General features: G+C 35.5%; 2 protein-coding genes across 2 annotated transcripts; both read right to left on the bottom strand.

Annotated features, from left to right (window-relative positions):
- Positions 1-1,842: 1,842 nt before the first annotated feature.
- Positions 1,843-5,767, bottom strand: LOC132632374 (glutamate decarboxylase). The gene is made up of 5 exons (XM_060348285.1): positions 5,329-5,767; positions 4,081-4,281; positions 3,043-3,511; positions 2,863-2,915; positions 1,843-2,461 (listed from the first exon to the last, which is right to left on the bottom strand). The coding sequence occupies exons 1-5, from the start codon at positions 5,620-5,622 to the stop codon at positions 1,970-1,972; spliced, it is 1,509 nt and encodes a 502-aa protein (XP_060204268.1). The 5' UTR covers positions 5,623-5,767; the 3' UTR covers positions 1,843-1,969.
- A 7,494-nt stretch (positions 5,768-13,261) lies between these two features.
- Positions 13,262-22,005, bottom strand: LOC132632372 (putative D-cysteine desulfhydrase 1, mitochondrial). Its single transcript, XM_060348284.1, has 10 exons — positions 21,714-22,005; positions 21,553-21,618; positions 19,838-20,032; positions 19,637-19,747; positions 18,208-18,299; positions 16,982-17,074; positions 15,587-15,644; positions 15,393-15,506; positions 14,587-14,684; positions 13,262-13,730 (listed from the first exon to the last, which is right to left on the bottom strand). Exons 1-10 carry the CDS (start codon positions 21,933-21,935, stop codon positions 13,526-13,528), a joined length of 1,254 nt encoding a protein of 417 aa, XP_060204267.1. The 5' UTR covers positions 21,936-22,005; the 3' UTR covers positions 13,262-13,525.
- Between the last annotated feature and the right edge of the window lie 1,718 nt (positions 22,006-23,723).

Here is a 23,723-nt window from a genome sequence, read left to right as displayed (position 1 = left end):
TAGAAATTCTGTTTTCACTTTTTATTTTTATTTTAACTTTAAGTACATTCAAACAACTAAATATTCTTTGCAAAAATTATAACCAAACACAACTCAATCTTCAACTCCAACACAACTCAATCTTCAACTCCAACTTTCAAATAAAGTGACAGCTATTTGATTTTCATGGCCAAACGCCTACTAAGTGTCTTAGTTTGACTGGACACGGAATTTGAGAAATATAGAGACACTTTTCAATTTTGTGATTCTAAATTAAAGATGTGTGCAGTGTAATGTCTTCCGAATTTTGTGATTTTATACTTGTCATGTATGGTGTTTGAATTGTCAACACACTAAATATATAAAGAGGTATTCTTTTTGGGACAAACCAAAAAAAAAAAAGTAAAACGCATAAATTGTGACGGAGGGAGTAAATCGCATTTTTCTGGCAGCCACCTAAAATAATAGTTGGAAAATATATATTATTATATGTTATATATAATATACATATTTTATACAATAATGTATATTTTTCTATATTTGACTAGCAACTATAGTATAATATTTTTTAGTCGACCCCCCAGACAAACGGCTTAAAAGCTCATAATCTTTTTCGTGACTCACATGGAGCCATGGAGGAGTTTAAATTTTACAATTAAATGTTTTTACATTTATTATGTATTCTTAAAAAAATAACTACATATAGTTATTCACAATAAACGGAATTTGTTACGTAAATAATAAAAGTAAAACATAATTTTTATAAATTACATTGCACTGATTATTTCTACTCTTAGTGAATATTATTATTCCTATAAGGAATCTGTTCTCTGTCCCCACTTTTCAATAATATATGTACTTTTATTACCTAATGCCTCTGATTGTGTTTCTTTATCAAAATTTTAAATGTCACACATAATACTCTAACTTTCAAAAGACGTTCACAAATTTGCCTTCTTTACGTAAAAATTGTATGCTTTACTCCTGAACCATCCTATAGTCCTTCAGATAGTTTTTAAGGCCCTATCCATGTATAGTCTATTTTATTTTTCGATATAGTTAGACTTATCAATTGACTTCAAAATCGATCCCTAGTCTATACTAATATGCACACGGAGTCGATGCAAGACTTAAGTATTTAGTTTCCTGTTTTACAGTAACTAGAAGAACTTCTAGTTGATTATTAGTGGTATACAGGGAAACTAATTCATTTATCAAAATTATTAAGTACTAGTACTAAATAGAAGACCACTATCTTTTCTGTGTTTTTTCCCCTCCACAAATGCAAAAATTCAGCCCCATTTATAATTAAGCAAATTAAGGTATAAAATTATACTTTTGCTGCTTTTACTATTTCACACTCTTTGTTTCTCATTCATCTTTCAAGAATAACGGATCTGTAATCAGGTCAACTCATTATTTAAGTACAATTTACTACTTCACTTCTTCCGGTGTTTGTAAATCGTACTGTACTTGTTGACAAGCCACATGCACACTTGCAATTGAACTTTGTAAACTTGTTATCTAAGTTTGTAGTTATATTCTAATTACCAAGCATGAACTTTTCATCAGTTAACACGCAGTTAGGCCTTCTGATTGTACTGTAATAAGGTGTAAAAAGCTTGCAAAAGCCTTGGACCTTAAGTTGGCCAGTGATCAGAGGGATCCCACCAACAAATCATAAGGCACCTTATATACCAATTGTATCCTAAATAATTGTAATGAACATGAACAATAAAAACCTACAAGGGAAACATGTTATAGCAACCTGAAATGTACTTAATTAACATATATATATATATATATATATATATATATATATATAGAGAGAGAGAGAGAGAGAGAGAGAGAGAGAGAGAGAGAGAGAGAGCCAAGCATGAAAGCATTCACAGTACCAACAACTACATTCGATGGAAACGACAGACATATATGACACCTACTACAGGATGGCGATGGAAGCGAAGCCCGAAAAAAACAAGTGTAGCCAGAACTAACAGACTCCACTAGTCTTTTTCCCTGCAATTCTCCTCCAATGCTTGATTATGTCTTTCTCAGTCTCTACAATATCTGTGTGAAACTGATGGAGCCCGTTACCTTTGTCATTATGCACTTCCTCTGCAGTGACACGAGCAGCTTTGGTGGGCAAACGAGAAGGCTGTGTGTCTAACTCTTTCAGAACTTTCTCAATGTCGGATACAAGTCTCTCTGCTAGGCTGTGGCTGAAATCCTCTCGAATGACAAACCGCAGAACAGCAATGTGTTCAGCATCGGGTGGCATTGTGTATGCTGGGACAATCCATCCGAATCTTCTAAGATGCTCAGACACTTCGAATACTGTGAATTTGCTGCTATCCCTGAGAGAAAATGCTACCACAGGCACGCCCACATCCTTAGAGACAATATCGAAACGCCCTGTTTTTGTGATTCCCTCTGTTAGTACTTTTGCATTTGATGTGCAATTCTCCATGATGCTCTTGTAACCCTTGCAGACCAGATACAAAAAGTTCAAAAATTTCATCTAGGTTAAGAACAGTCATGAAGCAAAAGTTTCAAGGTGAATGATGATAACAGGTTACTTTGCACACAAGGAATTTCACAAACTAAGATGGAATCTTTTTGTTCACAAACATTAGTTTCGAAAACTAATAAACTTCACCGTTTTCTTCCGTTAACTATTCCAGAGTAAAGTTTGTTTTTCTAAATTCACAGGTATTCTGCAGCAATGATGGAATTGTAATTTTACAGGACTAGACCTAAAGGCAAACACAACATAAGATTTAAATTTTGCCTTCTTAAGCACTCAGAGTTCAACTTATAATAATAAAATATAATCCAGGCAATTACCGTACAGGCTTAGAGAAAGAAGAGGATCTCAGTAATTACCTCAAAGCCAAGTCTTATTAACTGATAATACTGAGCAATTATTTGATAGGAACCTGAAATCAGGAGATAAAGCATTAAAGCTAATGTCACATGAGATCACGAGTAGAAACGTCAATCTTCTGAATGACAAATCATTACTTATTTTCTCACACTGCATATGAAGAGCATTTGATATTTTACCTTTAGAGAAGTTGAGAGTAAAAGTAGGCTGATCAGACCCAAGGTAATTTATATGAAAGATGAGGTCATCGGGCAAATCTTCCTTGCTCCGCCATATTACCCAACCAACGCCAGCATACACAAGGCCATACTTGTGACCACTGACATTTATACTTTTCACTAGAGGCGAGCGGAAATCCCATTCAAGATCTGGCCACAGGAAAGGAGCAATAAATCCTCCACTCGCAGCATCGACATGGATAGGGGTATCCCATCCTGTTTCCTTGTTCTTTTTTGCAAGGAGCTCATTTAGGAGCTTCACATCCTCGAATTCCCCAGTCAGAGTGGAACCAAGAATTGCGGCAATACATATTGTATTCTCATCCACCATCTCGACTGCTTTAGCAGGGTCCATTACATAGTATCCTTCTTTTAGTTTCACCTCCTTCAATTCAACCTCAAAGTACCTTGCAAATTTTTCCCAACAGACCTGTACCCCATAATTCAGATAGAAAATTTTCAGCAGAATCGAAAACAATAAAATAACAAAGAGACCAAACTTATTAATCAGGCAATTCTACAAGACTAACGGGTGTTTTAGTAGTTAAGCTTGTCCCAAACGGGTGATCAAGGGACAAGTATTGACAACTGACACAAAATAATCGTTTAAAAAAGCAAACTTCCATCTGAACAGATTTTAGTCACTTCGAAGTAACAAGATTGCAATTTGACAACAATATCACCATGTAAAATTTCATATGTTTCGAGACTACGATTACAATTCAATATTGGATATCTTAATCCAAGAAACAGAAGAAAGAAGTTTTTGTATTTACATTCACAGTCCAAGAAAGACTCTTGCATACACCCGAAATGCATCCAGAAAACTATAAAAAGGAAAACATTGGGATTTGGGAGTTGCAGAAATATACAAGTCATCTTAAAAGCACAATCAGGGAAAGATAAGATAATGAAACTGCAAGCAAAAGAGAGATTTTTGGTCCAAAGTAAGGAGATTTAAGACTGGATAAAAGGAAGCTGACTGAAAGTCTGAATCACCTGCACATTAGCTCCAGTAACTATATTAGGCTTATCGAAAAGTTTGCCTTCTGCTTTCCTTCTAGCCTGCCATTTGCGTTTGAAAGCAAGACCAGCGAGCATGATTGCCTCTGATGAACCCACTGTACCAACTCCTACAGCTGTCTCATCGTCACCAACTGGGGCATGGAAAAGATGTGCTAACATGTTAACACACCTATTCTGCAAAGAAAAGGAATTGAACAATCCTGAATATCAAATTATTTACTTGAAAATATAATAGATAAAGTTAAACATCAAGAAAAAAAAGTACATACTACTTCCGTTCCCCTTATTATATACTCACTCTATTCCGGTTTCCGTGGCACTATTTCCTTTGTAGGATGTTTAAAATATGACACATTTCTATAATTAGAAACAATTTAACTTTAAACTTCGCATTTTAGTCTTAAGGGCCGTTTGGTACAAGGATTAGGGGGTTGTCGCAGTACAAAATTTGGGATTAAATATGTGTCAACCAAAACCTGGATAAAGTGAACTTTGAATGGTCCATCAGCTCTAGGCTTGAGCTTAGCAAATTCTCCTCGCGGTAAAGGCTCCTTTCGAAGATGAACCTAGACTTTCTTGTGGTAGTAATTGCGAATGAGCAAGTAGGGGGCGGCAACTAAAGAGGTAGCGAGACTGACCGCAATTTCAGGAATAGGTTGACTTTCTTTCATTTTGCCGGGCTATAAAATAAGATACAGTTCTTGTACTACTTGATTGACTGGTAAGAAAGAGCTGCTGGGTTGGTGGATATCTCCTTATCTAGTAAGGGGCTTCAAAGAAGGCCATCATTAAGGAAAACAAGGCAATAGCTTCGGTTAAAGCAAATCCCAAAATAGCATAACCCAAATAACCTTGTTTTGAACAAAACGACCCCTTAACGGCATGCTTTAACAAAATCTCATGACAATGTTAAGACCACAAATGTTCCAAAATACATTATTTTGTCAAACTCCATATCCTGTCAAGTACCACCAATAAATTGAAACTGCAATGGAGGGAGTAATTTCTATAACTCTCAAAGTCCAAATACCTTAAGCTATTAGAACTTTAATTATCAAACTAACTTTTCAACCAATACAAGTATACAACACCATAGTTAATATATACTCCATCTAATTAACCGTGTCCAGTCAAATATCACCATATAAAACGCGACGAAGCAGTAATCGTGAGTGCAGGAAGAAAAAGAAAAAAAACAAGAAGGAATAAAGTACTACTGACTTGGAGTTCAGTGGTAACAGGGTACTCATCCATGTCAACGTAGTTCTTGTTAATGGATGACATGATGAGTTTATCACACTCGGGCTCCATCCACGTGCTAACAAAAGATGCTAGATTCAGCCTTGGGTTACCATCCAACATTAGCTCATCATTTACAACCTGAAAAGCTGCTTCCTTAGGCATGGACTTGTTAGGTATTTTGAACTTAGGTAAACTTTCTTGCACATATCTTGATGCAAATGTACAGTGCAAACTCTCTTCTGAGTCTGTTATCGACGTTGTTGTTACCACCATTTTTTTTTTTTCAGAATGAATTATGGTTTTTGCAAACTACCGTGTTAAGGAAGGGAAAGTATATAGTGCTGATCGACCAGAGAAAATGGGGAATAAATATGGGGGTGACACGTAGTGCGTAGTGGCGGTTGGAAATTGTGAAGAGTGATCTCTCACCTTGCTGCTTTTCATATTCAACAGAAGTGACGGGAAGGATTTGACCGATGCTTGCTTTCCTTTTTGTTTTTTTCTCTAATTTTTTGTGTACGTGGGAATCAGTAGATAGCGGGAGAAAAAGAAGAGTTTTTTGAGATATGGATTAATCTCATTTAAGTAACGTACAAATCGAGTAAAAGTTTACTCCCTCGGTTCACTTTTACGTATTGAATATTTTAAAAATAGATTTCTATTTTTATTTGTCACTTTAGCATATTAAGAAAAAATATTTTTTTTTTGTATTTTATTTATAGTATTAAATATTTACTTCAAATCATTTTTCAAATTTAATAAAAATGTGCACCAATTAATATAGGTACATCGGTAAATTATGCACTTCATTTATTATTTCTTAAACAGCATAAAAAATTCAAAGTGGACAAGTAAAAGTGAACGGAGGGAGTAACACTTTTGTCATCGTGATTTAACATCTAATAGCATGATAGATACAGTTATTACTATCATAATGATGATTTAAAAAAAAATACTAAAAATTTATTTATAATTACCTAATAAGTGATATAATTATATATTTTCTATGTTGTCAGTGCCTACAAGATTATTATCATTATTAAGCTGTGATTTTCATTTGTTACCGACAGTTAACAATTGCAATGCACATGTTTTATATATCTATATTTTCATTTCTAATTACTTCCTAAGATTGAAATAAACGGTGTCATGCAATAGAGAATAGTTTGATGATCTTATTGTTTTTATATACACACTCTCGAGTCTCGTCCACCGGAGCTTAAACTTCTTGTTTGGAAAAAATGGTGTGATTTGGCTAATTGTGTGTTAGTTGTATTAATGATTTTCAAAGTTCCTCGTGTGAACTTGGACCTTATGAGTTTTATCCTTTTTGTTAAGCGTATTCATTGAATTTGCTCACTCACATGTATACCAACTAAACTTCAACAGATTAGTTTCCATTAGAAGATTCCGAACACATTATCAATTTGAAGAATTAGCCCAGCAGTTCAGAGATCATATTTTGAATCCTATGATCTCGACTATCCCACGATTTTAAAGGGAGAAGCACCTACATAGGCGTTTAGACACAAAAAGAATGTGACTTCTGAAGAAAAAATGGAAAAGAGTATTTAAAAATTAAGTTGTGTTTGAATATGCATTTAATTTGAAATAAAAATAAAGTTTGTAATTCGGTATGGACAAAGTGGTGAATGAAATGGGTAAAAACATAGTAGTACTAACAGATATCTTATTCCGATCAGCCTAATCCTTGGTAGGCAGAGATACATGTGTTAGTGGGAGATAATAGGTGTACAATGAAATAATTGAGGTGAGCACAAGCTAACCTGAACACTATTATTATAAAAGAATTTCAAGGGAAAATCCTCACACAACCTCACCCCCACGATGGGGAAACTAAAGCCTAAAGGCGTCCCTTTCGGGGATTATTGACGATAAAAAAATTTCACATAGAAATGAAGAAAGTAGAATGAAGGGTTTTACATATGAAGAAGAGAAAAAGAAAGACAAAGTACATATGGTATCAGAGCAGTGAAGCTCTTTCGATCCAGTCTTTTTTCTTCTTCCAGCTTGTTGTTTTCTTCAAATTTCATAAGCAATGGCAGGAAATACCATTGGTACTGGTGTTGTAGTTCAAACTGGTAACACAAATCAGATTGATCCCAGCAATCCACTTTACATTCACTCTTCAGATTCACCTGGCATGAGCTTGGTGAACTTCATTTTCGATGGTAGAGGTTTTCAAGGATGGAAGAGGACCATCCTTATTGCTCTTTCTGCTAAAAATAAGCTTGGTTTCATCAATGGTACCTGCAAAACCCCAGATCTGGATGCACCAGATTATCAGGCATGGAGTAGATGTAATGATATGGTCACTTCATGGTTACTTAATTCTCTTTCAAAGGATATAGCGGATAGTGTAATATTCAAAAACTGCAAAGGACTTATACACAGATCTGGAACAAAGGTTTGAACAATCAAATGGTGCTAAACTTTTCCACTTGCAAAAGGAATTAAGTGATATTGTGCAAGGAAACACAAATGTTGCAGGGTACTTTACCAAGATTAAAAGGCTTTGGGACGAACTGGACTCATTAAACACATATAACAAGTGCAATTGCAACTGCATTTGTGGAGGAAAAGAAAAATTGACTAAGTCTCTAGAGGATGAAAGACTGATTAAGTTTCTCATGGGTCTTAATGACACTTATGCTCCAGCTAGGAGAAGCATCCTGATGATTAAGCCTTTGTCTAATCTTAATCATGCTTACTCATTACTTTTGCAGGATGAAAACTAAAGGGAGTCATATATTAATGCAAATGTCTCTACTAGTTCACTTTCTTTCATGGCAGGAAAACAAGCACATGGAATTAATCAAGGTTATGCAGAAAATCAGACATATGCTGCTAATCAGGCTTATGCAGCTCAAAGAAACAAACCACCTAACTAAGGAGGTTGGGAAAACATAGCACAACAAAGGTTTCAACCTAAGCAAACTAACCTGTTTTGCACTTTTTGCAAGAAAACTAACCATACTAGGGAAGGTTGTTATAGATTAATTGGCTTTCCTCCTGATTTTAAATTCACCAACAACAAGGCAAAGAAATTTCAACTTGCAGCAAAGAGTAATTTTTTTTCAATTGGGGAAGGGGAAGTGATGAATCACAACACAAACATAGGAAACAACATGGGTAACAACGTGAATCAGTTAAGTAAAGAGGAGTACAATCAGGTTGTTCAATACTACAGAGGAAAGAAAATGGGAGAAGCTTCAACATCTGGAACAACACTTGATGGTACTGGAAATATAAATTGGTATAACTTACACTCTCTCTTTTACTTGTCTTGCTACTAAAATTCTAGCTACTGGATTATAGATTCAGGGGCTTCTGAGCACATGTGCTTCAATTCCAAAGTTTTCAAGTTTTTGACTCCACTTTCTGCACCTATGTTCATTATTTTGCCAAATCTGTCCAAAGTTAACATTACTCATAAAGGGAGTGTTTCTATCTTTGCTGATGTTATACTTGAGAATGTTTTATATGTTCCTTCTTTCAAGTACAACGTAATGTCAGTTGATAAATTTGTTAAACAGTTTCAATCAATTCTCTTGTTTACTCCTACTGGATGTCTTTTGCAGGCCCCTTTTATGAAGAGGGCTCAAGATTTTGGTGAATCTAATGATGGACTTTTCCTTCTCCAGCCTGATAGCATTACTAGTAGTTTTTATTTTAGAGCAAAGAAGAATGTAGCAGTTTCAGAGGCTATTTCTCAGTCTGTTTCAGTTTAATTTTCTGTTCCTATTTCTGTTCAATCAAAATCTGATGTAATTCTCTGGCATAAGAGATTGGGGCATTTGCCTTTTCATGCAATGAAATACATTAGTTCTTTTAAATTCCCTTCAGTTTCTAAATGCACTTGTGATGTTTGTCCCATGGCAAGGCAATTTAGGTTGTCTTTTCCTATCAGTCATGTCAAATCCAAACGAATTTTTGAACTTATTCACATAGATACTTGGGGTCCCTACAAAGAACCCACACATGGAGGTTTTAAATACTTTCTTACTATCGTTGATGATTTTAGTAGGGGCACTTGGACTCATTTGTTGAAAACTAAAAGCAATGCTTTCCCAGTGTTACAAAATTTTCTATCTATGGTGGAAAGACAATTTGATCTTAAGGTTAAGGTGATAAGGTCTGACAATGCTCTTAAATTAGGAAAAAGTACTATCAGTTCAGATTTTCTAGCTTCTCAAGGTATAATTCATCAGACCTGTTGTGTTTCTACTCCACAACAAAATGGAGTTGTGGAGAGAAAACATAGGCATCTATTAGAGGTGGCTAGGGCACTATTTTTTCAATCTCATGTTCCTATTCATTATTGGGGAGAGTGTTTATTAACAGCAACTCATTTAATCAATAAAATACCTTCCAAAGTTTTACATGGGAAGACTCCTTATGAGGTTCTATTTCACAGCAAACCTGTTGATGAAAGACTAAGGGTATTTGGTTGTTTAGTTTATGTCTCTACTTTATCTTCTAACAGAGGTAAATTTGAACCTAGAGCCAAACTTTGTGTTTTTCTAGGGTATCCAGATTATCAAAAAGGTTTCAAGTGTTTAGACTTAGAAACTAAGAAAATAATTGTCTCCAGAGATGTGCAATTTCATGAAGATATTTTTCCTTTTGCTTCTGTTTCACCTAAACAATCACCTATTTTTCCTCTTTCTCAGCATTTCAGGACTGTTGATGATGTCTCCTATTCTAACCCTATTCCACCCATAGATAACTCCCAAAACACCACTTCTCCTACTTCTTTCATGCCCTCTAGTCCAGTTCATATCCCTATCTCCCCTGTTTCGCCTGTTTCCTATCCATCACCTTCTAATTCATTCATTTATCCCTCAAATCATCCATCTACTGTTTCACCTATTGCTCCTCCTAGAAGAACTGAAAGAGTCACTAAAAGGCCTAACTACTTAAATGATTATCTTTATGATGACATTATTCTCACAGATGTTACTAGGGCATGTTTCACCACTCCAGTACAGCCTACTACATTTTCTTTTTCAACTTTATCCCCTCACAACCAACACATCCTCAACTCTATTTCTCAAATTTCAGAACCTACAAGTTATTCTCAGGCTGCTAATCATCCTGGTTGGAAGTTAGCTATGGATAAGGAAATTGAAGCATTCGAAAATAATAAAACTTGGGAAGTTGTTAGTCTACCACCTGGTAAAAAGGCTTTCCTTGTAAATGGGTCTACAAGGTGAAACATTTATCAGATGGTACTGTAGAAAGATTAAAAACTAGACTTGTTGTTCGAGGTGACATTCAAAAAGAAGGAATCGATTATAATGAGACATTTTCCCCTGTTGTTAAGATGACTACAATTAGGTGTCTCATTGCAGTGGCAGTTAAGAAAAATTGGCCTATTTTTCAGCTAGATGTGAATAATGCTTTCTTACATGGGGATTTACAAGAGGAAGTTTACATGAAATTTCTCACAGGTTTAACTTCCCCAAGTCCCCACCATGTTTGTAAACTCAAAAAATCTCTTTATAGTTTAAAGCAAGCTTCATGGCAATGGTATGCTCGTCTTGCTGGTGCTCTCAGTTTTAAAGGATTTTCTTCTTCCCTAAATGACTATTCATTATTTTTTAAGACATCAGATGGTTATGTTACTCTACTTGGAGTATATGTCGATGATCTTGGAGTATATGTCGATGATATAGTCATCACTGGGAATCATTCACAAGAAATTTCAGATCTCAAACAGTTTCTACACTCTGAGTTTTGCATCAAAGATCTAGGAAATCTACATTATTTCCCAGGTATTGAAATTTTACGAGAACAACATGGATTGATTATGGGTCAAAGGAAATTTACCATTGAATTGCTTTCCGAGTTCGATTGATCACATCTGGCCAAGGTTTCCTCTCTTTTAGATCCTTCTATCAAATTATTGATTCTGGCCCTTTATTCGATGATCCCACAGTTTACAGGCGTCTTGTGGGTAAATTGAATTATCTTACCCGCACGCATCCAGATTTATCCTTTGCTGTCTTAATTCTCAGCCAATATATGCAAAGTCCAAGACTTGCCCATTATTCCGCTGCTTTTCGAGTTCTTCGATACCTCAAAGAGAACCCAGGTCAAGGTCTTTTGATGACCTCAAACCCATCTTTTGATTTACTTGCCTTTTGCAACGCCGACTGGGATTCTTGCCCGGAATCTCGTCGCTCTATTAGTGGGTTTGTTATAAGCTTGGGAGGCTTACCTATTTCGTGGAAATCTAAAAAGCAAGACTCAGTTTCACTCTCTTCCGCAGAGGCGGAATATCGTTCTATGAGACGTGTAACAACTGAAATCACATGGTTATCTCGTCTTCTTACAAATCTATTAGTTCCGCCTCCTTTGCCGGTTCCGGTGCACTCCGATAGTCAGACAGCTCTTCATATCGCACGGAATCCGGTCTTTCACGAAAGAACAAAACATGTGGACTTGGATTTCCATTTTGTACGGCAACAATTCCTCGCTGGTTTGATTTCACTCACTTTTGTTCCATCTGTTGCTCAACTTGCCGATTTTTTTACCAAACCCTTATCTAGGTATCGCATAGATCCGCTTTAGACAAGTTGGGTGTTGTTTCTCTCTCTTCCAACTTGAGGGGGGTATTGACTGATAGCATCCATGGTAGCTCAGAATCATTGAAGGACATGGATGAAGATTTGGAAGTTCCAAGAAGACCCATGACAAGATCTCAAACAAGGAAATTGCAAGACAAGCTTAATGGGCTGCAATCAACAATTCAAAAGTGTCTTGTGATGGAAGAAGAGCTCCAGCCCAATTCAGATTTTTTCCTCAAGTCTTACACCTATTTGGAGGCCCAAATTAAAGTCCAAAGTGAGATGGAATGAGGCTCAAATCAGCCCCAAAAGAAGAAGTTTCCAGCAGCCTAAATTAGCCTAAATATTAGTTTCTAGAATAAATATTTAATTGTTGTTTTAATCTATGTTGACTTGCATTGGTCCAAGTGTGGGTAGTCTTCTAGGTTGTTTTAATCTATGTTAGTGTGGGAAGTCTTCTATGCTTCTAGGGAAGATAATTCTCATTTATTTCTGTTTTGACTAGCTCCTTCTTTACAACTATATAGGGATGATTGTCATTCATTGTAAATCAGATTTTGAAGAATATAATATAATTGAGAGTTCTTTTGAACCTTTGTGGAGAATTACTTTGGATTTATCTTTCGACCTAACTAGTTCATAGTTCAAGGTAGTAAGATAACTTCTTTTTGATATCTTTGGTTTCTTCTTGGTATTCTTAGAAGGCGATTAGTACACATACTAGTTGTTGTCTAACGTTACTCAGGAAGCGATCAAGATCCAAATTCTAAGTTTGATTCGTTTCTCAAGTAAAGGCGTTTGATTCATCCAATAACCAATTCGTTGTTACTTGGATCTTTTCAATCTTTAGAACTTACGTTCTTGGAAGTTCTTGGAACTATTTCCCTGAATTTTTCATATCTTTATTTTTCAGATTATTTTCTATTTTTGCTTCCGTACTTCTTATATTTTAATTATAAATTTGAGATTTCTCTAACCTCGTTGTTATCATTGACGATAAAAAAATTTCACATAGAAATGAAGAAAGTAGAATGAAGGGTTTTAGAGCCGAAGAAGAGAAGAAGAAAGACAAAGTACATATGGGTTCAGAGTATACGAAGTTAATGTCCAAGTTTAGGGATTTTGATCCCAGTCAAAATAACAAAAGGGAAAGACACATGTTGATTTAAAGGCCGTTGATCAAGCCTTTGCTGTACACAATCCGAGCCACTGATTTGTCTTCAATACAGCTGGATATAACTGGACATGGCACGTGAGAGGCACACCACAGGAATCAAATTTGTTATTTCTTGTCAGTAGTAAACAAATAAGAGCACAAGTGTAAAATAATAGTTTCTTTCTAATTTAATTTCTGTATACATAGTTTTGTATAAGTAGGAGTATTTGGTACAGATGAATACGCAATAGAAATTTACTACTATTTTCTTTATTTCTAATAGGGATAGCAAGAAGAAATCATACATTCATAATTCAACTAGTCTTAAAAGTGGCATAAAGCCCTTCTTTATTAATCTAAATCTAGAATTGCTGGAATTCGAATTTTAGTCCTGTACATGTTGACAAATGTTCACCTTTTCACGACTTCAGAACATTTTGCCGATGCCGTCTTGTCTAGGAATAGATTCATTGATATCCATCTTACGCCATTTGCCCATTAATGAAGCTATTTCATCACCTTTGTCATACAAACCTAGTAGCCCACCTGTGTGTATGAAGAGAATCTTTCTTCCCTCCCACTTTCTTGGATTCTCGTTCATCTCTTTCATCATTCCATAAGCTGCTTTACCACTGTGAGAATGAACAATCAGAGGAATGCGTCAACAGAGTATCCTCCCAAAAAGACTATCAATATCAGTAATAGGAGTTGTACATCACTCATGTCTCACAATTCTTGCTCGCTTTAGGTAAATATTCAAGTGCAAGGTTCAGTTCTATTCTCTAGGTGTTGAAAAAACTCAATAAATACTTGTATATATACCTGTTTAAAGATCAAAAGACTGAAGACCTTTATTTCACTTGGAACCTAGTCATGCTTTAGACATTTGTCCGCTAAAAGAACCACTTTTAGCAAGCCTAAAACAGATTTCAATACAGCTAAGTTTACAACATCAATATCAATAACCATGTTCAATCACATATAAGACTGTATTGGTCATCTATAGCTTAGTTATCTTCAATCAAAGAACAAGATTTGTGTCACTAATGTAAGCTTAACAAGGGATATTACGAACTGTCATCTTCCTTTTTCCTTTCCTGGCTGGATTTAGTGTATGTGTTTTGAAGATCTCAACTTTGCTGAGTTAGAGATGCTTTTGTACTAAAACATTAAGATCTAAATGGCAGCCTGGTGCACTAAGCTCCCGCTATGCGCAGGGTCCGGGGAAGAAAATACAAAAATCAGCAAGAAAGGATTCCACTATTTTATTTTTACAAATAACCCAGAATTCTACTATTACAGGTTTTGTAGCGAATATATTATTCTCCAAACCTCTTCAAGATTTGGTGCATTCATAAGAACAGGCAGTTTAAGTCAGGAGAACATGTTAATGCAGTACGTTTTACGTAGTACAGGCAAGTGTGCACCGTCCATGGAAGGCTGACATGCCATATGACATAAAGAATGAGAAGGCAGAATTGGCCATACCTGTAGACCGGGTCAAGAATAACACCGGTGGCTTCAGCAACTTGCTTCACAAATTTAAGCTCATCAGCGGTGCTCATAGCATACCCAAGGCCTTTCGCCTATTAAAATATCAAAGTGCAAAGACAAGAATAGTTGATACCAAGAGATTCCTCAGAGCTAGACTAATATTTCATATGCAGATCGAACTGTATAGCAACTTCCATAATTTCCTCTTGAACATGGATGTGGACATGAATGACTTCTTGATAAGATTTCACTCACAACATTATTCAACAGGGAAAATACTCCCTCCGGATCAAAAAGAGTGTCCACTTAGCTATTTGCACACCCCTTAAGAAAATACTAACTCCTAGAAAAAAAAATAGGTAATTTGACTAAACTGCCCCTAATTAGATAGGTATTGGAATTTGATCACATAGCACTTAATAGGGGCAAATCTGGCAAAATAAGGATAATTCTTTCTTGATTTGATAAGTGGACACTCTTTTTGACTCAAGAAAAAAAGGCTAAGTGGACACTTTTTTTTATCCGGAGGGAGTATCAATTAGAGATTTCGGCCGTGAAGGTTTTCAGAAAGAAATCCTTTATTTTGAGCATCTCCATCCACGTTAAATATCTTAAGCTATCAAGATGTGTAAAATGTAAAGAGAGAACACTTACAGTTAAAAAACCAAAATAGTAGATGTCACATTATTTTATCACGAATTAGTATCTCAATAGTTAATAAGCAACAAGAAGTTACACAATGAAATGGATGAATGTAAAACACGTATGCTTAAAGAAAGAAGAAAACAATGAATCCATACATTTTCGATGCTAACAATATCACGGGAGCTAACCCCTGCATTAATTCCATCAAGTAGGCCTTGAACATATTCATAAAAATAATCCGGATCATCACAAACACAAAATGCATTAACCTACAAATCAAAATCAGTTATTAGTGACATCCCCTTTTGTGAAGGTGGGAGCAATTTCAAATAAGACAAAAGCAATTTACTTTTGCTTTCAGGCCACTGAGCATGGATGCAATTGACAAACCGGCCACTGTACCCCCACTGAAAACCATGGAGACATAGCACTGAGGTTAAAACACTGAAAGATAAATAGATAATTAAATCATTGACTTTCACCATAAGGTAACTCCAGACAGAACAAAAGATCATTTCTAGGAAGTTGAAGTTACTGATCCAGCACGGGAATGTGCATTCCTGAAAAAGAGTAAATATAGAATAAACTGGAAATTTCTACTAGAGATACACAACTGAGGCATCTAGAAATGCAAAAACAAAATGTCTTCTGGTTGAATCACGTTCCCAATGATAAACATTCTCAAATAAAATTTATTAGTAAGTAACAGTTCTATTTGAAGGCACCAAAGCTGGTTTATGTGGAGAATCCGTTGAATTCTTTTTTCTAACAATAGTGGTGGTCAGGCTAGTTTGCGCGCTAGGCTAGTTTGCATACTCCTCGACTATTTTCACCGGGTATCTGCAACTTCCCACCAGAAAACATAATGGATAACTCTGGCCACCAACGCTTAGACAGATGTGAAGAAATCACCTAGTGTTTTTTTGACACCATAGGGATTTGACCCTTTTTTTAAATTAGAACCCATAGTTTGGGTGATTTTATTGCTGCGTACCAGAAAATGTACAGGGGAGAGGACCGTGCCTTAACTATCACAGGGAGACTCAACTGATGCATGTGGAGATGCAAAGCAAATGATTTTGAGTTCAGTCTGGTTTTCTTAAATGATATACTTTTATCCGAAAGCAGGTTACTGTGAGACCGAAAAATTGGTAGTCACCAAAAGTGGACGGAACCAATGTTCAGGGAGAATCGGTTAAAAATTCAAAAGCTCAGCAAGGTAATCTTAATTTGTCTAGCAACAAAAATACAATAATCCCTAAAAGGCAACCCCTAAAATATCCCATAGGGTGTCATGATGCCAGAATCAACAAGGTAAGATCCTCCACATGAAACAGATACTCAAAACATATATCAGAGATACTGACATGCATTGATGCATTAAGGAACAGCAAGAACAACACTCACTAATAAAAGTATCGAGAGAGAGAGAATGTGTAGTTAACTCTAACTACAGTCAAGCAAAGATTAGGCAAGTCATGGGTCAAATTGAGCATAATGTTCCTCCTTAAGAGCACGAGCCTCGATCATTCTATAAGTTGATAGTATATTCCTATTTATTTTTAAACCTTACCTTATCAAAAAAAAAAACTTCCTATTTATTTTGGAAATCATTGACAAACTTTTCAACCAGATCTTTAGCAAATCTTTCTGTTAGTGATTCCATGAATGGACAATTTTTAATTGCAACAATCTCATCTGTAGCATACTAAATTATAAAAATTATGCAGAAGAGGCGCAGAACCTGCCACAAGCTACAACAATGTCATCGAATTTCCATTCACTGCTCGAGTGCTGAAGCTGTTGCTCAACTTCCCTGATTGCCTCAATATAGCCCCTGAGAAAATAGTCACACTTAGCAAACTGGTGAAACTAAGATACAGGTTTTGTATTTCTTCCTAAAGTAGAGCAAACTTCTAGAGCAACTACGCTCAATAAATTAGAATGTAACATCACTCTCCATCACTAAAGGATGGTAACCTGAGGGTCAGAGCATAATTCAGTTTGATATGTTTAAATAAGATATGGGCGTTTGAGAAATTTACTAAAAAATTAATGGATTGAACCCTTGGTTATTCAACTAATGATGCTGATCAATCCTTGGATATTTTTCTTTAATCAGGTGTTTCTATAACTCTATGGAATGATGGTATAAACGTCAGCATAGAGAAGGTACACCCCTTGGCAAGTATTCTAACGGGGTTACTAGCTTCTGGACGGCTGATAGCTGTGACAATCAAGAAAATAAGTCATCCCTGGCTACCCTAGTGCCATCACATTTGGAATAATAGAAATATTGACAAGTAGCAAAGTATGCCATTTGCCAATAAAAAAAAAAGGGGGGGGGGGGGGGGGGGGGGGGGGGGAAATAGAAGAATGACAATGAAATAATCCATAACGTTATTTGGCTGTTCAATTTCAAGCAGCCAATGGACAGGGTTTCAGCTGCTAAGAAGAACATGAAGTGGTTGATTATACTGCTAAGTATCCCTGTAGCACAGGGTTAAGCCACTGGAGTCCTAAAATTAAAGAATCACTGGAAACCCAAATAGCCATCCAAATATTAGTGTCTTTCTAAGACACAAGACAGCAAATTTGGCGAATGAAATAAGCAAAGTCAATGCTTGCACCACAAGTAACCAGCTAATACAGTACTTATGGCTCAATTTGGGGCCACGAGATGGAAAAGATATTCGCTACTGAAGTGTTCACAATGAATAGGGAATGGGCCACATACTGAAGTTCAAATTAAGGCAAGACGCAATGAGTTCAGACGCTGTATAGGGAGCTCTACACTCAGAAACTGAGGGTTATCATCATTAAGAACTTATGGCAACACGTTGATGCTTAAAGCATCCATGCACATCCCCAGGTACAAGTAAAATGCTGAAAATAAGGAAGAGGAAAGGAAGTAGGTTTAAGCTTTATCAGCAGACAAAACAAGCAGTGGCATAACAGAATGAGCCTCACCAGGTTCCTAGAGAATTTGATCCACCAACAGGGATGACATACGGCTTTCTCCCTTCATTTAACAGCTTTTCTTTCAATAATTTGGTGAGAGCCTGAGGCATAAGAGACATTATGATCAGTATTCAGTACTATTAAAAAAAAAAAAACCTATCAACTTAAGACTACCAGAAAGACTTAGCTTCAGTATAATTGAAATTGGTCAAAGTTCAGATACTAGTTCCACTTGGAAAATCAGGAACACATCACAATATTGGAGGGCAGCCCTACTTCCCACATCACCAATTAATCAGCAACTTTTTTTCTATTTTTATTTTGTCACAAGATGACTGACTTGACATGCTATGTGTGGTATCACATTCTTGCGTTGACTAGCATTAGTCCAACAGAGCCAGAATCAGTGAAAGAAATCCTCAACCGGTCTCCATATAACAATGGCATAGGGAGAAATTCTGGCACATAATTTTGTTCATTTGAGATGAGGGGGAAGCGAGAAGGATCCCGCATTGTACCTCCCTTTGTATTTGGACTTGGTTAAGCATTATACAGGGGAGCAATCCCCTTCAGCCCAATTCGATATCTCTTACTTATCAACCCAACGAGAGAAGGAAAAATATCATTTGAAACTTAAAAAACATACTGGGTTAATGAAATAATTCCAATGTATTGTTAACCTTTATAGTAGAGTTGCTTTCATGAGTAACACTGCAATATAAAAGTCATCAACTCCAATAAGTGAAAAGGATGGCATTTGCATTAAGTTCTTGATTTTGACAGTTCAAAATTTTCATTACTTGGGATTGCTGATGCATACAATATTGTCTTCATACTGGTATCTATTTGGGTATAAGTCTCAGAAGATTTATTTTTCTAATAATTGTGGTGTCGGGACCAGCTTGCGCGAACCTCAACTAATTCCACGGGATACCTGCTACCTCCCACCAACACAGGTACCGGGTAACTCTTGTCCACCAAGGCTTGGCAAGGTGTAAAGAAATCATCTAGTGTTTGTCTCCGCTGGGAATTGAACCTAAGACCTCATGGTTCTCAATCCACTTCATTGACCACTAGACCACACCCATTAGTGCAAGTTTCAGAAGATTATTAAGAATCAGTAGGTGTCAATTGAGAAAAATAACATAGACCGCAATACAATAGGTGGTTTGTCGTTTGAGAATCTCCAGCAAGATATACAAGCACATAACATTATGTTATCTATCCTGTTGATGCAGCTAGTACATGTTTTACTAGAACAGGGTGGGCAGCTTTGTAATCTAATCAAACATCTTCAAAGTCTCTTTGCAGCATCAAACTACCTTTACCTTAAAAGTCTCCTTGTCCAAGCATGGGAGAGAAAGAAAGAGAGCTTAAAACTTAATGCATTAGAAACACAAGAGAAGGAATGCAAAAGTATGAGGAAGAAAGTATAGACCTCACTGCCAACTTTTGCATATTCTTCTTTTGAAACAAGATCAATGTGTGCTCCAACTAAACGTTCAACAAGGAGATTCCCTGTTAATCCAGGATCTTTATCCACAAGTAGCTGTGACATAACTAAAGAAGTTATTCACATAAACAGGAAGAGGTTACTTGTGGAAGATGCATGAATCAAAGAGAACAACTATGGTAATACCTTCGAAGTGCGTAATATGAGATAACAATCAAGGTTTAAGTACTTGGCAGCGACAGCAGTAGCACGACAATGATTACTTTGTATGCCACCTATAGTCACTATGCAATCAGCCCCCTGTGCCACAGCATCTGCCAACAAGAACTCCAGCTTTCTGACCTTGTTTCCACTCAATTGCATTCCTGACAGATCATCACGCTGCAAATTTAAAGTTTGTTCGTGTTAGGAAGCATCTGGAATAGTGACACTGACACGGAAACAGCCTAGCAAATAAGAAAAACAATAGCACAAAAAGAAATCTCCATCCTCAGGCTCCCTATAAACCAAGAATTTGTACTTTATATATGACATAAAATATTTTCCAAAGGAGGCCTTTTCTTGTATTGATAAATATATTTCTAGAGGAAGCCTCACCATCTATCTTATAAATGATCATCGTCTAAGCGTACCTCTTAACAGTGACCCAACAAAGAGCAAATTATCCAGATAATCAAGCTGCAATATGTACTTGATGACATCAGTTGATGTGATGCTCTCACTTTGCTCAAATTCTTGATTGATTGTGATATTTTTGCAGTGTGGTGTATTTAATCGTGTCCTTCAACTTGTTTTCCTGTTATTCTGTTTTCCTCTTTTTACCATAACACACACACACACACATATGTCAAAAGAGGACCCTTGTCTAATGCGATTGCAGATAACTTCAAAAAGATAGTTCAAATATTTAGGTTATCCCATTCTTCAATATTTGCCAGAGGATAGCAGGATACACATCTATTATCACTTCTCCCCTAGTTTCATAGTAGTTGTCAGAAGATATTTCTATTTTTACCAGTATATCCTCAGAAAAATATTTATCTGTCATAATACTAGTATCCAACTTATTTTAAAAAAATACCAATATCCAACTTATTATACATCTATACAAACACATAAAATAGGTACTCATGTACCACATATAAAATGTTTCAAGTAATGAGTCCAATAAAATTTCATTCAAACCCGATCTTTGTTATCAACTATGAGTAACTAACATTTCTAACACTTGATTGCTCTTGTCTTTTTCTTTTTTAATAATTGTGTTGTCCGGCCCAGCTTGTGTGGCACCTCCACTAAATCCACGAGATACCTACTAATGGATAACTCAGACCACCCTGGCTTGGCAGGAAGAAATCACCTAGTGTCTTTGCATCCTCTGGGAACAAGCTCTTGTCTTAAAATTCCTTTTGAACTAAAAAGTGAAATTTGAGCGCTCATATTTAAATAAATCATACATCTGCAATCTGCAGTAGATTGAAGAGAGACTCTCACACAATTAGTATGAGTAACAACTTCCCAAGTACTAAGCAGTACATGCATAAACCAAGATCGCAAAAATGTCTGATATAAAATCAACATTTCTCAAGCCCTGAAATGGTCGGACCAGACCACATAACGTTTGTCTTGTTCATAATCAGAAAAGCTCAGAACAAAATTTTCCATAGATAACATCACTCCATTGCTTAAATAGAATTTGATCAAACTGATAGTTAGTAAGCTTAAACACTTCCTCCTAAGTTTTCCATATATTACATTGTTTCATTGCTTAAATATAATTTAATCAAACTAATAGTCAATAGGGTTAAGCACTTGCTCCTGTTTTTTTGTGCACACTAAATATTTTGCTCCAAATGACATAGGCTAAGTAAGATAGAGAAGAAGTGGAAAAATGAATTTACCTTTAACCAAACCTCAGTGTCCTTGGGTAAATTAGGCAGGTTCCACTTGTGAATTGGAGTCGGAAACTGACAACAACCCCAAATTTCATCATTAAAGAAAAATGATTAATCATCTCGTATACTTAATAACTACAAATATAGACAGATTATTGTAATCTTACATGTCCAAGTGAAAAGGTATGAGAGGGCATTGGGCTAAGATGAGAGGCCCATGTAGGAGGCTTGTAAGTCTTCTTTGTGAGAAACTGAAAGGGCAATGAATCCATTGATGATTTGGTAAGGCAACAACACTGTTTGCTCAATTTTAACGCCTTATTGAATTGCTCTTGTTGCGAAGGAAATGATGATACTCTAGTGAAGCTACTCCATTGGCAACTCAACATTTCTTTCAATTACCCTTTTTCCTTTTGTTTTTTTCTTCTTAGAGTTTTTACCAAAATAATATTCCGCTGCCACTAGATGTTAAACCCGAAAAAACACAATTTTAGTAGAGTATATTTTTAGTCATGGTTTTGCTAAAAACTTATCCGCACCCAGTGTTTACACCAACCAACTAATGAATGCATGATATGTGTTTGAATTATCTAATTTATTACTTAATCATGGTTAATTAATGTGTATAATCAATCACTTTATTAAATCGCTAAACCATGATAAGTTGCATTGATTTAGTGTAAACACCCGGTGCGAGTGAGTATTTACTGTTTGGTTGGTTTAAAATGAGGTTATTTTGAAGTTATAATTATGATAAAATTAAAAAAAAATCATTTGGGATAAAAAAATCTTATAATAAAAAAAGGGCAACCCGGTGCATCAAGCTCCCGCTATGCGCGGGATCCGGGGAAGGGTCGGATCACAAGGGTATATTGTACGCAACCTTACCTTGCATTTCTGCAAGAGGCTGTTTTCACGGCTCGAACCCGTGACCTCCTGGTCAGATAAAAAATCTTAAAATAATGATGTAAAATTTATCATGATTTTAATAATACTGTTAATCAGACGTGTGATAGAATTTAATGTCAAGAGACTAGCAGCTATTTCACAATCGCAATTCGTTTATATCAGTCATGCACTTAGAATAAAAGATGAAATTAAGTATAACTTTTGGAGGGTATTTCATCCTTCAATAGTTAATATTAAATTGATTTAAATTATTTTCTTGTTAGTTATATAAACTTTTTCTTTATTAGGTGGAGCATGGATTAAATTAGTTTATATTTAAAAAAATATTTTTTTAATATTCTTCATCAAATAGCAACACTTAATGACTTCGTTTTCCAAAAGCGTAAATACTTTTAACTATATAATAAGTGTGGGACTTCAAGGACGAAGAAGGGTAATACGGTAAACTCACCTTAATACTCACTCGGGGCATTTTATTAAAAGAGACTTTTGAGTTACTTATTTAAGAATTTAGGACTCAATTTTTAAAAATTAGGTAAAAGGGACTCTATCCCTCTAAGTTTTTTTTAATTTACACAGAAGTCCCTAACAGTTTTTAATTTACACAAAAATCCTTTACAAAAAAAAAAAAAAAATGTACGTTTTTCTCTTAAAAAATACGCAAGCAACTATTGGTTGCTTAAACAACTCCTTGTTGCTTATACAATAACCTTGTATCTCATTAAAACTAGGTAAACAACTAATAGTTGTTTAAATAAATAAAGGTTGCTTATAATAAACAACACGAAGTTGTTTAAGCAACTCATTATTGATTATAAATGAACTCAATTGGAAATTAATTGATTGATCACAAATGAAAATTAACTAATATAAAAACCTTGTTTCTTGTAAAAATTAGTCATTTGATGAGTGATTAAATCCAACTTATTAATTTTATCATCAATTAATTGATTATACTAATAGTTTAAACAAAATTTTACTGATCCAGTGATAATGGAATCAATGTTGTTTGATTATATGAATATTAGAACATCAACTTATAACAATCAAGTGAATACGTTGATGTTCAAATATTCATATAATCAAACAACATTGATTCCATTATCACTAGATTAGTAAGTTATTGTTAAACTATTGGTAGAGTCAATCAATTTTGCGATCAATTGTGATATTATTAATAAGTTGGGTTCAATCACTCATTGAACGACTCGTTTGATATTTAATTGTTATCAAGTGAATACGTTAACGTTCAAATATTCATATAATCA

Source organism: Lycium barbarum, chromosome 3 (assembly GCF_019175385.1).
Source record: "Lycium barbarum isolate Lr01 chromosome 3, ASM1917538v2, whole genome shotgun sequence".
Classification (NCBI taxonomy): domain Eukaryota; kingdom Viridiplantae; phylum Streptophyta; class Magnoliopsida; order Solanales; family Solanaceae; genus Lycium; species Lycium barbarum.
Note: the sequence above shows the minus strand (reverse complement) of the source record. Positions and strands in the feature narration are given on the sequence as shown.